Source organism: Peromyscus leucopus, chromosome 9 (genome assembly GCF_004664715.2).
Source record: "Peromyscus leucopus breed LL Stock chromosome 9, UCI_PerLeu_2.1, whole genome shotgun sequence".
In the NCBI taxonomy this organism is placed as follows: Eukaryota; Metazoa; Chordata; class Mammalia; order Rodentia; family Cricetidae; genus Peromyscus; species Peromyscus leucopus.
Genome location: NC_051070.1, coordinates 105097024 through 105112778, shown reverse-complemented (window position 1 = coordinate 105112778; position 15755 = coordinate 105097024). Strand labels below are relative to the sequence as shown.

Here is a 15755-nt window from a genome sequence, read left to right as displayed (position 1 = left end):
TCTCTCTCTCTCTCTCTCTCTCTCTCTCTCTCTCTCTCTCCATTCTCTCTCTCTCTCTTGTTGTTTACATTTTGTTTTTTGTTTTCTCTGTGTAATCCTGGCTGTCCTAGAATTCAATCTATAGACCAGGGTGGTGTTGAACTCAGAGATCCACCAGCCTCTGCCTCCTGAGCACTGGGATTCAAGGCATGTGCCACCAATGCCCAGCATCTCTGTCATTTCTTACAACTGCAAGTAAATTGGCAATTGCCTCAAAATGAAACGCCCAATTTAAACAATGAGTTGCCAGCATGCACGAACCAGAGAGACTGACCTGGGGCACAGCTGGTCTTACAGTTACACACGGTCACGATCACCAGGGCATGGTCCTTGCATCCCCACATTGCCATGTTCACAGAGGTCGTTTCCCGTCTGCATGACCTGGCATGCTTTCACCCTACTCCTTGAATCCAGCACACTGGAACTCTATAAGGTTGTCACACAAAGGTGGCGGCCACTAGTTGCTAACATAGTTGTAATACACTGGTCTGATTCAACCTTTGCACTGTACCAAGAGACTCAGATGTCCACATGAGTAATCCAAAGCCACACACAAGTTCAACAGCAAAACCACCATCTAAGTGGGGAGCCTTTTCCCCGGCCACACACCTGCCCCTCGAAGGACCAGGGTGAATGGATGAAAGAAGTACAGGCGAAGACCTTGTGGCAAGGCCCACACAGCCCTGCCTGCACTCACAGTCGTCTCATAGAGACTTTGGAGGTGCAAAATGAGACAGGGCCAGTTGCCGGTGAATTTCCAGTTTAAACAAAGTCCACCGAGGCTCAACGACAGTTTGACACCAGTGTTCAATGACAAAGTGAAGGGCATTTCTAGAACCTCTGTGAATCTCGAGAACCTACTCTGTTTGGTACAGTGGGGGAGTTCCTGGCTAGCCAAAGCGAAGACAAGAAGAGGAATGCACAGAGACAGGGAGAGCAAGAGACAGGAAGGAAGGAGGCCTCCCGGGCCTGCTCAGACTGCGGTGCTGGGACGTCCCAGCGTCTCCAGCTGTGGCTTTCAGACTTGCCAGTGTGCCAGAACACTAGGGGCCAATGTGGGAGGAGAAACGAGCAGGGTGGTAGCTGTCATCAGCCCACAGGATGGATCAGCAAGTCCCGGGGCTCAGCCTCCAACTCTGGAGTCAGGGTGTGGCTCTGACCACCGAGGAGCGGGTCCCCTGAGCAGTCCCAAGGCAGCACATGAGGACAAACATGCTTTCTTCTGCTCACATGGCCACTTGAGTGAGTGTGCCTAGGGCCCCAGTGGCTGCAGACTTGACTTGGCACTTGAACGGAACGAGGGCATGCACAGCCTCTGCCCCAGAGCCCTGGGCTGCTGGGATTTGGGGACATGAAAGACTCTGTCCATGAGGACAACTCTCAACAAGCTAAAGTCAGGAAAAGAGACAGAATCAAGAGGCTTGCACCCTCTGGTCCTGGGGGTGGGGGGAGTCTGCTGGAACCTCAGAGTCTCCACCTGAAGGACCTGGAATCCTGGGAGGGACGGCCTGGGCCTAAGTCAAGAAGCAGGCTGAAGCCTCTCCTTGGGACCTCTTGTTGGATTTTCTTCTGTGGAACCCTATGGCAGTGCCTGCTAATGTTCCAGGGGAACAGGAAACAGATGGGCTCACACCAGGGCATACGCTTAGCGTGACTAGTATGCATATTGGACAGAAGAAGAGCACGAAGTGACCAGAAGAGGTGACGGAGGCCATGAAGGAAGGATGCTGTGTCTTGTAGAGGGGAGAAAAAGGCCTCCAGTTGACTTCCTGATGGAAAGGGCTTGGGGTGTAAGCTGTTGACTGTCAGGGAGGTGGCATAAAGACCCCTCTAGTGAGTCTTGGGGAAAGTCTGCATTACCCCTGGGACAGCTGTGTGGGTGGCGTCCATGAAGAGGGTGAGGAAAACACAGAAAGAGCATGGAGGGCCCGCGGAGCGCAGGAGGAGCGGAGAGCCGAGAGCTCAGCCTCACGAGACAGCTGACTCTCCACATCGGAGCTAAATGCAGCAGCATTGTCCTTGGTACTGTTCGCGCACAAAGGAGCGAAGAGGTTAAGCGCATTTCCGGGACTACATGCCACCCTTCACAGGGCTGGGAGGAGCCCACTCCCAGCCAGAAAGTGGGAGCAGCTTGGCTTGGCAAAAACACAAGTTCAACAATCAAATGCACATGGAGTCCCAGCTGGCCCCAGAACCCTACTCTTCTCGAGTTCTGTGGCCACCGTGTGTGGTTAGCGAATACAGAAAGCTTGGCTGAGGGTGGAACATGCCTTTGAGTCCCAGACCCTCCCAGAGAGGCCATCACATGACCCCCTGGCCCCAGACAGACCGTCCAAGAAGAACATGCAGAAGACACACTCACTACCAGAAGTAGACAGATAATCACACAGGCCCCATGCCTCACCATGGAAGGCCCTGACAGGTTCCAGTGGGTTTCAAGCCAGCCATGCCCCCACTCATGCCCAGGGCTACAGCTCCTAACAGGGCACAGGCAGTAGGCAAGTGGGGGTGGTCCCAGACTTGCCACTGCCCAGGAGACCATGCCCTGAGATGCCTAGCCCTATACAAGCCCCTCCTGGTGCCAAGGGCTTGTAGTTCCCTGAAGCAGCTGTTACACTTGGAGCAATTTCTAGAACTGGTGCCTCGTGTGCATGGGCCGGTGAATCTAGGGGTCGGGTCTTCACGCCTAGCCTGGCCCTCTGAGTGCCTGCTCACAGTGCCAAGCCTTCAGACTCACAAGGGGACAAGCCCAAAGATGAGTGTGCAGGCGAGGCGTTGGCTCACTGCCCTCACAGGGAGAGATGCCCTCATTTCTCCAAAGCCCAGTGAAGGCCAAAGCAGCCCTGCCCCTGCCCAGGAAGGGAGCCAGGGGAGCGGAGATTCCCCACTCTTGAATCTACCTCACTGGGAAAGCCACCGAAGCCCGCGTCTGCCGAAACCCTTTAAGGGCTGAGCTTTTCGAATACATAAACACGAAAGGTTCTTTCTGTGAGTCATGTGGCCCGGGGGCTCCCCGGGGAGGGATGAGGTTAGAAGACAAGGCGTGGAACCCAAGTCTAGGCACCTACCTCGATCTTCGCAGAGCCTCTTCGTCAGGGTCTTGCACTGTGGGAGAAAGAAGTTGGTCAGGAGGATTCACACTGAACATAGGAAGAGAGTCCACTAGAGCTCTGAGGACAGTTCAGTCCCCCAGGAATCAGCCAGGCCCTGAACACTTCCGACACCATCTTGTCAGGGGTGGCAATGAGAGTGTGCGTGCCAGGCCTCTGCCATGGGGAGTTGAGAGGACGCGATGCATTGGAGAGGGGGTGGCCCCAGAAGGACCTCAGGTCCTCTTCTCCCAGTCGTGAGCCATCACCTTGCGGGAAACTGTACGGCAAGGCTTCTGCTCACGTTTGGAGTTAGCGGTTAACGTGGAAGGCCCGCCTAGGGACTCAGAGGCTCTCTCCCAGCTGCCAACTCTATCAGTGTTAGTTAACCATCGAAGGCAGGTGGCTTGACTCCTCCGCTCCCATAGGCTTTACGACTGTGCGGGAGCCGGGCCCACCCCGTCTCACCCCCCCCCTCGCTTTACACTGTGCAGGAGCCGGGCCCACCCCGTCTCACCCCCCCCCTCGCTTTACGACTGTGCGGGAGCCGGGCCCACCCCGTCTCCCCCCCCCCCCTCGCTTTACACTGTGCAGGAGCCGGGCCCACCCCGTCTCACCCCCCCCCCTCGCTTTACACTGTGCAGGAGCCGGGCCCACCCCGTCTCACCGCCCCCCGCCCTTTACACTGTGCAGGAGCCGGGCCCACCCCGTCTCACCCCCCCCCCCTCCCACGTCAACGCTTGCACTCACTGTATTCCGTCCCTGTCATCTGGGCCAGGATGCGGAAGGAGCGGGACTGCAGGTTGGAGGAGCGGCGGGCCCACTCGTCAGCCTCGTCTTCCGGCTTGCTTTGGTTTTTGATCACGGCCTGGTACACCGGAGAGGCGCTGTCCACGGCTAAGTCTTTCACTGGGAGGCTCCTGGAGGGCAGGAAGGGGTGTGGGCGGAGGCCAGGCTGGAACTCAGACCCCCTGCCCCCCCCCGCCCGACCACCGCCTTGTTCTCCCACTGCATCCCGCCCTCCCCACAGCGGGACCCACTGTTTTCACCCACTATTATCAGAAGAGCTGAGAAGCCTGGGGTCTCGGCTCTCCGGAGCTCAGAGGTCAGGGGAGGCCCCGTGGGGCAGTGGCTCTTCTTGCCCGTGAGGTTTCTATCCTTCCTGCTGGCCCCACCCCAGTGCTAATCCTGGCCTGAACAAGTTCCCACCCCACAGGCCAGAGTCCCTTTAGGAAAGGAGAAGGTAGTTCCCCTTGAAGTGATTTTTAGCTTTCCCTGAGAGCCAGCTCTGCATGGGGCAGGGTGAGAACAGCCTGCCTGAGGGACCTGCTCAGGACGCATCCCATGGCCTCCCCGCACCCACAGATCCAGACAGGGAGCTGCCGCAAGATGCCTGGGGCTTCCTGGGGCTTCCGGACTCAGCTGCGGGAGACAGCCTGGCTACCAAGTGTGAGGAGAAACAAGGCGGGACATTTTGCTCAGCACTGGCATGATCGGCACGGACACTGGGAGTTAGAGCTGCAGGTGGAGGTAGGGTTTAGGAATGCGGCTGCAGGCATGGTCTTGGCCCCAAAGCGGCAGTCTTTTGAGGGGAACCTGGTCCCTGAGCTCCCGGGGTCTGACGTATAATAGGTGCTCAAAGTTCTTAGCTGAATGAATTTTTCAACTCCAGATCAAAGCCAGCAGGGATCCCAGGGCCCCTCAGGTGCTGGAATTTCCAGCTGCCTGGAGTGGATTTGTGATGCCCAGAAACCCTCTCAGATGTCAGAGGTGCTCAGGCCAGGCCTATGGCAGTAACCACCTGCCAGCTAGCCCTTTCCGCTAACAGATGTTGAAACTGAGGTCCAGAGAGGTCAGCTGACTAGTGCCAGGCTATAGTGGACAGGGGCGCCACTGGATGATAACTTAGGTGGCCCAGCCCCCAGCCCAATGTCCTTTTTGTTCCCTTCTGTTGTGGTTAGTTTTTACTTCACCTTTATTTCTTTATTTCTTTGGAAGCAGAGTCTTGCTATGTAGCCACCCTTGCCCCATCCCCCTGAGTACTGAGATTATGTACCACCGTTCCTGGTTTGCCCTGTGTCCTTTCTGTCAGGTGTTTTATGGTCAGGAAGCTCAAAGACCACGTCTGCCTACCAGGGACTTCACAACTCAGATGCTTTGACCACTGAGGCATGCCCTAGCTCGCACCCTCCTGCCTGGCTCCATCTGCCCCAGTGGCGACTGGCTAGCTGGGACAGCATTTCCCTAGTCCACACATCTCTGCGAGGAGCTGGATAGACCAGGATTGGTCCTTAGGCTCGGCTCAGGGTGAGTTATAAGAGTGCAGAGTAAAAGGATGGAGGGCGAGCAGCCCTGTTCCTTCCCAAAGACTTTCTCTCTAGCCTAGAGAGCCAGGGACTGTCAGATTGTGATGGAGATCGGTTGTGGGCCACCCAGATTCCTCTGGGGTCCATCCAGGGAGAGGCTTACAGCTGCCCGAGAACCGAAGGAAAGACTGTTCTTCGCGCAGAAAGCTGTTTCTCATACAGGAAAGATTGTAAGGGTTCCTGAGGTCTTTGGGCACAACCAGATCTCTTTGGTTCTTGTGGGCTCTGGGCTTTCTAAAAGAGCAGCCTATGACTTTGTAACATTCTGGCACTGAATAACAGCCCGGTGTGCATTCTGACCCCCAAGTGCGCCATGTCCCAGGAAGCTAGGAAAGGCTGGGAAAACCTCACCAAAGCCTGGCAAGGAGAAGGCAGGAATGAAGCCTCAGGCTGGGATGGGAGCACTGTGAATACCACCACTAGATTTCCATAGCCACATCGACATGGGTGGACTTCAAAAGACAAGCATCTGCCTGTGGAGGCTGCAGGGGATGCCGTGTGGCTGCGAGGTGAGTGTGAGGAAAAAGGTGGCCAGGGTGCACGGGCTGACCACTTGTCCTCAGACACATCCCACCAAGCCCACACACCATCCTGCAACAACTAGACAGATGACCGGACAGACACTGCGGGTCTACTTACGCCAGCGGCGACGCCCTGCCAAGCAGAAGGAAACCCAGCCGCGAGTGCGCATCCATCATGGGATAGCAGAGGGGCAGCGCACGCAAGAGAGCGGGGTTAGGACCAGAAATGAGTTAGGGCAGTGGGGTGGGTGAAGGAAGAAGAGAGAGAAAAAGAAAACTGTCAGTGAGGAAGGAACCGTGGAAATTGACAGCAGAAACGGAACACGTTATGGTCAGGAGGATTCCTCACTGTACCATAGCAGCGGCAGCTCAGCGCGCTTGAGCTAAAAGGAAGGGGAAAGGTTGATCCTTTCCAGGCACGCTAGCAAGACAAGAGGCAGGGGAGGGAAGGGAACAGTGAGAGACAGCTAGGTTAATCGACAGAGCACCGTAGTCTCCAAACCACAGGTGCCCCGCAACAAAATCAAATAATAGTTTTCCCAGTGTGCAGAAAGTGAAGTGTGATGAGCAGTTCGTCCATCATTTCCCAGTTGACTTTCCCTTAGTGACACCAAGGACCATGTGACAAATGGTAACTTTTGGGCTTACTCAGGCAGATTTGTTTTTCTGGGTATACATGAGCTAATGGCTGTTTTTAAAAGTTGCATGGTCATTTTTTTTTTTCTTTGAATGAAGTTTAAGTAAATCACACAGTCCAGATGTCTGCAAGAGCTGCCTGCAATCATGAACGCTGCAGGTTTCGGACTAGTGGCTGCAAAATGGACAACCTCTGCCCCCTGGTGGTCGATGGGAAGTAGTACCTCTTTGAGACGAGGTCAGACTCTCCAAAAATGGAGCTCAGGACATGTAGCCGGGTGCCTTATCCTCAGGCCTCTGCGTGTATACCAAATGGCCACAAGTGTTTGTCCTTGTCCTGGAGGAACTGCCTGGTACATTTCTGTGTCCCTCTTACAGTATCGGCTTTTATAGTTTCAGAAAAAAAGTTTAATATCTCCTTAGACTTTTTCTCCTGAGTTGCTGGGAATCTCTGATCTAGGGATAATACATTGCCTTTGCCTAGAGGTAAGCTCTGCACTGTGACATTCCCCAGCAGAAAAAAAGTAATGGCCTTCCTCCTTCAGGCCCCCCACTTGTGTGTGTGTGTGTGTGTGTGTGTGCATGCATGTGTGCATGTGTGTGCATGCATGTGTGCATGTGTGTGTGTGTAAGAAAACAAATGAGAGAGACAGATCAAAACAAGAAACAATAGAGAGGAAGACTGAGAAAAGAGACAGATACAGAGAGGAGAAGAGAGGTACACAGAGGAACAAAGAGACAAAGACAGACAGAAATGAGGGAGGAGAAGACAGAAGAGATAATGGCCCTGTTAACACTTGAATAGTACCAGCATCCTCTGAGTTTCTACCAGCTCTGTCCCTAGTCCACCCTCAAGTTCCCCAACCAAGCGAGTAGACCAAGCCCAGGAACCAAGGACATTTTAAACCCCACAGCTCTGAAGCCAGGCTTCCTGGGGCAAAGAGGAGGAGAGAAGTGCCCATCATGAGGTTGACTGCCAATGGCACCCAAGGCCTCTTCCAATACCAAACCCACCAAGTGCTGGACTGACGCTCATTGCTAGAAGAACAGGACAATGTCCTCCACTCGCCCAGCATGGCTTTAGTTACAAGAGGCCCGGGGAGTCCCCGGTGCTCTTTAAAAGCACCGCAGAAATCTCCAACCAGCCCCTCTCATGAAGCCTGGGACACACAGGGTCTCACAACCCCTTCGAGGAAACACAGCATTCTGCGTTTTGCCACTTCTACAGCTGAACGCAGGGCCGGCTCTGAAGAGAGAGAGGGCAACACATTCTGAAAGTCCCTGGTGAAGGCTGGCCCACCTCCTCCACGGGCCTGAACCCAGGAGGTGCTAGGTGAGAGAAGAGAGCTGGTCCCGTGAGTGCTTGGCAGCCTCCGTAGGCATGTGATGCTGGTAGGCGCTTACCCACTGAAGTCACTGCCCTGGGCCTGGGCCTGCCCAGCGATGGCATCCATGATGGCATCCTGCGAGTACATGCTGATTGGGGTGTTGTACTGTGCGTGGATGATGGTAGCCTTGCCGCCCAGACCCTTCACCTCAATGGGCTTGTGGGTGGACAGGGCTGAGTCCTTCAGGACGCTGGGGTTGAAGCGTTCCTGGTAGTCGGCGCTGAGGAGGGCGGGCAGGAAAGGTAGGGGAGGGGTGGAGGAGGGAAGGGAGGAGAGAGGGCAACAGGTGATGGTTACATGGGAAATCAAGGCCAGGGAGGCTGGTGGGAATGTGGAGAGAGCTCTCCCAAAGCTGAGGTCTTGGCTCAAATAAGTTACCCAAGTTCCCCCACCATGGGCTGTCTGGGTGTGGCCAGGAAAATTCTTGGCCTCTCCCGAGACCCTGTGCAGAAGATCTTTCATGCCCACCTGAATCAACTCTCCCAGCTCCCTTTCAGGCTCCACTTCAGCCTGAACTCCCTCTTAGGGTCAGCAGGGGCACCAGGTATGGTGCCCACTCCCATGGCACACCGCAGCATGGAGAAGCAGACACAAGAGGGTTCAGGGGAGTGGGACTTGGGAAGAGGACAGAAGCTGGGCCATGTGACAGAAGAGGCAGCAGCACAAGCAGATTCTAGAACGTTCCAAAGGCGAAAAGCAGTCACACTGGGCGCACTCGGAGACGCTGAGGTTCTGAGCAAAGTTCCTCCGTGAAGGGGCTTATCCTGCCAGTCATTCCTCTGTGGCCTGGGACTCTTCTTCCAGATCCTTCGGTGTGTGAGCTTATTCCTTGGAGGATGGCTCAGGCTGCCCAGGCCCCCCTTGTCCAGCATGCTGTAACTTGCCAGCCTCTACCCATCCAGGTTCTTCCCTTCAACAGGTAGGTGCATGCCCAAGCAGAGATAAAATCACATGTAGTCCTTCTCAGGGGTCCCACTGGGACAGAAAAGTCTCCAGACCCACGCAGGCCAGTGACAGTGCAGCACAGCCCCCCCCCCACACACACCTGAATTAACCTGCAAGCTGCTGGAGTGGGAAATTGGGAGGAAAATTGAGACCATCCCATAGACACCCATCCCTTGCGATGGCTTCCCTCCAGACTCCAGCAAACACCGGTGCAGGCTCACCCAGGGCACAATGCACCCCCACTCACACATGCACCTATGCACACATGCCGACAGGCACACGCCATCCACACCCAACATATGGCAGGTGCATGCTGGAAGGGCACACGGGGACACACACATGCTGTCCTTGGATACTAACTTGGCTGGAGAATTGGCTACCACCTAGAAGGAGAGGAAAGAGCAAAGAAGACAGAGAAGTCAGAGAGAGGCTTCTACTGGGGGAGTGCGAATGCGGGGGGCCGTCTTCAGACTGGCCACGAAGGAGGCCGCACTGGCAAAACCTCAGTCTGCAAGAAGTAAGAATCAAGGGAGGCGAGAGCGCAGAACCGGGAATCAGGCTCTCTGGAACCATTGGTTTGGGTGGGAGGTGCCAGGACTCCCTCTGTGGTGGACGCCAGCACTCCCAGCTTTGCCAGGGGGAAGAGATTTCATGCCTGTCTCAAGAACTCCTGTAGAGGTACATGGATCACATAGGTAGACCCTGGCTGTAGACCCTGGAGAGAAAGCTGAGCTACAGCCCGGTGGCTGCTTCAAGAAGGACTGCGGCCCCGGGTTCCTTCTGGCTAGATCCCCCAACTGCAAAAAGCCGCAGCGTAGACCTGTTCGTGGGGACAGCTTAGGCATTCATGGCCCAAGGAGGCATTGCAGTGCTGTTCTGTGGGCAGCAGGATTATCCATGGACCCTGGGCCCTACTCTCTCTCCCACAGGACAGGCCAACAGCCCTGGTCACTCCTCCCGGAGCAGGGAGTTGACACAGTCCCCGGTGACCATTCCAAAGGCCTTGTGGGCCATCAGTGAGGCAGGAGGAGGCCCAGGAGGAGTGCATGTCCAAGGCTTGCTTAGGAAAGCCCCCAGCAGGGGCCCCCTGGCATATCCTCACCCTGAGAGGACAATGAGCCTCTTGGAATACGAATTTCTTTGGGGAAGCATTATCTGTCTGATGCTTCTCTAAATGTAGAATGCCTGTGGTGGCAGACCCTGTGGCCCTGTCTAGCACTCAAGATGAGAGCACATGGAGGGAAATGGACGTCTCCAAATAGCCTGCTTTCCTACATCTGTCCACTACAAACTCTGGAAGAGGGAAGCTTAGCCCCAGTTAGCCTGGACCTGGTCACCCCACCACCAGGGTGCTAGGAAGCCGAAAACTCCCAACCCCAGAGAGCCTGTGGTGTGTCTGCGCAGGCCCAGGTCCCCCACTGTCTCAGAGCTGATAAAATTCCTCCTGTTGTCCCATGCTGGAAATAGCCACAAGTGGATCTATATTAGGAAAAGGCCAGCTTGGCTTTGGCATTTCTTCTCCATGTTTGGCTAGTGCTGACAGCTGCAGAGTCAGCTCCGGTGATGACCAGGCAGCCCAGTGTCCCCTGCAGAGGGCAGTGTGGACCTGGCTGGGTGGGGGCTGCCTCTGCGCTGTGCAGCAGCCAACTCCTTTGACACTAACGTCCCCTGCTAAGTTCTTGCCCCACCCCAAGGCTTGGATGCCCACAGCACACACAGTTCAGAGAGGAGCTAGGCCTCAGAGCTCAGGAGGAGGCACCAGGCAGGGATGCAGTGGCTGCTCAGGGCGCTTGCTCGTGGGGCCACGGAAGGTGAGGGGTGGAGCCTGCAGGTTGTTCAGGCCTTTCTGTCCTTGATCTCCACTGGTTCCCTCCACGTCTCCCCAGAGATCCAGTTGCCAAGAATCAAGCCACAGGTTTCTCAGAGGAGAGGAAGGAAGGAAGGGGCTTCCTTTTGGAGCATGTCAGAACAGAGGTCAGTCCCTAACCTTGACTCTTCTCAACATTGTAACTCTGGGCACGTTCCTCCATCTCCATTCTTTTTTTTTTTTTTTTTTTTTTTTTTTTTTTTTTTTTTTTTTTTTTTGGTTTTTTTTTTGAGACAGGGTTTCTCTGTGTAGCTTTGCGCCTTTCCTGGAGCTCACTTGGTAGCCCAGGCTGGCCTCGAACTCACCGAGATCCGCCTGGCTCTGCCTCCCGAGTGCTGGGATTAAAGGCGTGCGCCACCACCGCCCGGCCCTCCATCTCCATTCTATTCATAAGAAGGAAGTGGGGAAACTGGAGAAGACGGATCCATGGTTAAGAGCATCGGCGGCGCTGGGCGGCAGTGGCACACGCTTTTGATCCCAGCACTCGGGAGGCAGAGGCAGGAGGATCTCTGTGAGTTCGAGGCCAGCCTGGTCTACAGAGTGAGATCCAGGACAGGCACCAAAACTACACTAAAGGGAGAAACCCTGCCTTGAAAAAAATCAGAGAAAGGGCTGGAGAGATGGCTCAGAGGTTAAGAGCACTGACTGCTCTTCCAAAGGTTCTGAGTTCAATTCCCAGCAACCACATGGTGGCTCACAACCATCTTCTGGCCTGCAGGCACACATGCAGGCAGAACACAGTATACATAATAAACAAACAAACAAATAAATAAATCTTAAAAAAAAAAAAAAAAAAAAAAAAAGAGCATCGGCTGCTCTTCCAGAGGACCGGAATTTAATTCCCAGCACCCACATGGCAGTTCACAACCATCTGTAACTCCAGTTCTAGGGGATCTGATACCTTCTTCTGGTGGTGCCCAGACATACATGCAGACAAAACACCCCCACGTGTAAAAATAAAATAAAAATTAAAAAAATAAAAAAGACTGAAGTGAGGGTTTCCACCTTGCAGATGGGTCCTGCCAGTCACTGTTCCTCGAGTCTAAGCCCTCAGCATGGGATGTACGCACTAGAGGGACACGGTGATGTACACACTAGAGGGGCACGGTGATGTACACACTAGAGGGGCACAGTGATGTACACACTAGATGGGCACGGTGAACTGCCAGCTCTGTTGCTGTGAGACACTTAGCAAATCAGGGCCTCAGGCCAGCCGAGGTACCACCCCTCTCCGCCTACAGCTGTTGACACTGACCACATCAGCTCTTACTTTGAACAAAGCACCGACCTCACTTCCTCCTCTGGTCCACCTTCCCCCTGAAGACACTGTTGGATCCCACTTCTCTGATCATCAAGTGAGAATTTCTTGCATTTGCTAAGTAGATTCTGGACATCATCTGCACCAAAGGACTGGCACCCAGGAGTCTGGCCGAGGGGGCGGGGGTGGGAGGCGGTGGTGGCGGTAGGAACAGGGCTCCTGACCTCCTAGCTTCCCTGTTCCATCTCAAATCAAGATGGAATCGGGCAGATCGAGTGCTAGTTCTTCTGTCTGCCTCTTACTAGCTGTATGAGCTGGGGTCAATTTCACACTATATCTGACTTGTTAAGATGAAGGACATCAAGCCCACCTCGGAAGATAATGACGAAGCCAGTTCCTATGGGGCTGGAGAGATGGCTCAGCAGTTAAGAGCACTGACTGCTCTTCCAAAGGAGCTGGGTTTGATTCCCAGCACCCACATGGCAGCTCACAACTGTCTGAAACTCCAGTCTAGGGGATCAGACAGTCTCTTAGATATGCATGCCAGCAAAACACCCGTACACATAAAGTAAATTAATTAATAAAAAAGAGCCAGTTCCTAGCTCAGAGTCAGAGCTTAGCCAGGAAGACATTGTCATCACTGTGAGTGGGCTCTCAGGATTCCCAGTCAACCAGAAGGCAACTTTTTTGCCTGGGGAGGGTCCAGAAGGGACCAGAAAGACCTACCCATCAGAGGCAGAAAAAGGAGGCCATCTTGATCCTGTCATTCCTAAAATTTTCTGCTTCCTTACTGGGAAAACCTTGGCTTGGGGAAGTCATGATGTGCTAGAGGCTGGCCTTGCTCAGATTCCAGAGGAGCTGGGGAAATTGAGAAATCAGAGAGCTCTGGTCTAGTGGACACAGAAGAGCCCAGGATGTGGCTGGGGCCACTGATGGGGTTCCTGTGTTGACGCTCACTCGACTCTCAGCTGGGAGAGTCCAGGCAATCAATGAGTATGTGTCGTGAGTGTGTGACAGGTACCATTCTCTTTCTCCTCGCAGTAACCTGAAGACAACCACGTGGCTCCTCTCACTGAGACACTGGGCTACCATGCCTCGACTCAGCCAGCGGTGCCTTTGGCACCTAGAGATAAGCACGCCCATGGCACAGGGCAGTAGCAGAGTCACCATGAGACCAGAGGGGAGACCTGGCAGCCGATAGATACATGCTCATATGCGGATCCCTCCTTTCTCTGCTTTTGGTAACCTAGCTCCATGTGTCTTCAATCCCTGCTCCCAAGGAGTCTCACTGGCCAGACTGGGGGGCCAGAGGAGGGTTGTTGTTTTCCACAGACCCTCTCTCCTTGGAGTTCTGCGTCCTTGCTGTCCACCCAGCCTGGGTCAGTCCTGCAAACCGCCTCCTCTCATACCATTGCCCAGGCTCTCTTTGGGTACTTCCTGCGCGTCCTCCTTTGGGTAGCCTTCCTAGAGCACTCTCATCATTAGAGAACTTTCTTTCTTTCTTTCGCTTTTTTTGTTTTTGTTTTGAGACAAGGTCTCTCTGTGTAGCCCTGGCTGTCCTGGAACTCACTCTGTAGACCAGGCTGGCCTCTAATTCAGGGATCTGCCTACCTCTGCCTCCTGAGTGCTGGGGTTAAAGGTGTGAGCCACCACCGTCCAGCTGAGAATTTACTTTCTTCCCTGTTCTTGCTGTAGGGACCCCAGGGATGTGGGGACCTGTCTTTCTTTTAGAACTTTAGTTCCCAAAGGCAGTGGGCAGTGTCATCTCATGGGATGGACTGTGACCTGGAGTAAAGATTTGGGGGGTCAGAGTCTCCTGTATGCAGGCTTAGCTCAGTCATGTAGTAGCTGGACATCTGGACCTCAGCTTAACCTTTTCTGAGCCTCAGTTTCAATTTCTGAAAAAAGCTGACATGTCACTCCAGAGTGGTTGTACAAAGCAATGATATGCATGGCTGACAGCAAACGTCAGCGGGATCCCGGCTGGTGTTGCTCTCGGCTGGCACTACCTCATGGGCTCAGGGCTGGCTGTGCTGAGACCTCTTCCTCCCCCTGACCACCTGACCAGGCTGTTGTAGTGAGCACTGATGACCCAGGTGCCTCTAGACCAGATGGCAGGATGCCCTTTACCTACCCTCCTAGGAGTCCGGCACCTGAGGCCTTCCCTCGGAGGCCCATCTGATACATCTGAGCCATCTCCCTCAGGGTCTCTGCTGAGTACAGGCCAATGGGGTTGTTATATTGTCTCGGTTGGCTGGGGCCTGGCAGAACTTTGGGGCTGACTGTGCCCTGTACACCCTCTGGGCTGGCCTTGGCCACTGGGCTGCCCTGAGGAAGGACAGGCTCCAGGGCCTCCATGTGTGGGGTGCAGACAGAGGTCTGGGAGAAGGAGGAGCTAAAGGTGTCCCCGAACTCCAGGGTGCCTGGGCTGGCCCTCGCCTCAGGGCTGGGGCTGGGAGTCACCAGGCTGCCGTTCGTGTCCAGAGCAGGGTCCTGGCATAGGGCAGCACCATGCAGAGGAGAGAGAAGACAGTGGTTAGAGGGCCACACACGGCTGTGCTTCCGTGTGGACCTGAAACAGACATGTTAGTGTGAGCACCTGTGGCCCACCACCCACAGCCTGCAGCCTGCTGCACGAAGCACCCAGATGGGCCACGGGGAAGGAAGGAGCGGCAGAGGGAAGCCTGTGGTTCCTGGTCCAGAGGCTGGCATCCGCCTGGACAGAATGCCAAGCTCCTCCCAGAAAGCCAAGCCTGCCCCCAAGGACTAAGAAGGAGGGTGTGGGGCTCAGGGGAGAGTGCGGTACCACTGTCCCGTCGTCTAGGGGCCTCTTTTCCCTTTGAATGGGTACCCTGGGAGTGCAAACAAGCCTCCCGATTCACTGGCCCAACCTGGAGAGGACCCTTCATAACCAGGGCTGGCTGACATTTGGGGTGGAGGTACAGAGGGCAACCTAAGGAAGCAGCTGGCTGTTTGGCCATCTCTGCCTACCTTGGCAATTTCTCCCAGCAGCCCTCTGTCCAGTTCCCCAATCCATGACCCCCCCCCCACTCCCACCACTGTGAGCCTTTTCTTCCCGTCTCGCCTGCTGTCCAGTCTCCCCAATGGACAGACTGGAGTCAGTCTACAGTTGTAGTGTGAGAATGGGTAAGGGAGCTGTGGGTAGGCCTTCCCAAGTGTAAGTTAGGCCCTTGGACCAGCCTTCCCAGGCTTAGGTTAGGCCCTTGGGCCAGCCTTCCCAGGCTTAGGTTAGGCCCTTGGGCCAGCCTTCCCAAGTGTAAGTTAGGCCCTTGGGCCCACAGCTTAGAGAAGATTTGGGAAGGATTCTGGCTCTAGTGGTGAGATTTGGGGCCAGGGCTCAGCTGCCCCTCCACTCCTGGGCTAGCCTCTAGGACTATAACTAGCCTTCCTAATGGACAGAGGGGTCTGTAGCTGTGAGAGATGGGTAGACACTTAGAAACTGGAAGCATCTGTGTGGAGGAAAAACCCTGAGGGCCAGTGAGGTCCCTTCACACCTTGGGGGTGCCTCCTGGGGTGACTGACTCAAGCTGGGGCCTTTCCCAGCAACTCTAGTCTCTGTGTTCCCAGATGATGAGGGTCAGAGCCCTCTAGACAGATGCCTGGTTCCTGTTTGACTAGAATGGCT

General features: G+C 54.9%; 1 protein-coding gene across 10 annotated transcripts in view; it reads right to left on the bottom strand.

The window, feature by feature from the left end:
- Positions 1-15755, bottom strand: part of Ldb3 (LIM domain binding 3) — a 66422-nt gene that overhangs the window by 38394 nt on the left and 12273 nt on the right. For 4 of the 10 annotated variants that reach the window (XM_037208699.1, XM_028878321.2, XM_028878324.2 and 1 more), the window contains exons 5-7: positions 14244-14602; positions 3879-4048; positions 3108-3144 (exon numbers count right to left, since the gene is read on the bottom strand). In XM_037208699.1, coding sequence (XP_037064594.1) covers positions 3108-3144; positions 3879-4048; positions 14244-14602 — 566 coding nt within the window. Of the gene's footprint in view, positions 1-3107; positions 3145-3878; positions 4049-6133; positions 6149-8055; positions 8260-9344; positions 9368-14243; positions 14603-15755 lie in introns of all 10 variants that reach the window. The other 6 variants (XM_028878322.2, XM_028878325.2, XM_028878327.2 and 3 more) reach the window with 2 other exon arrangements.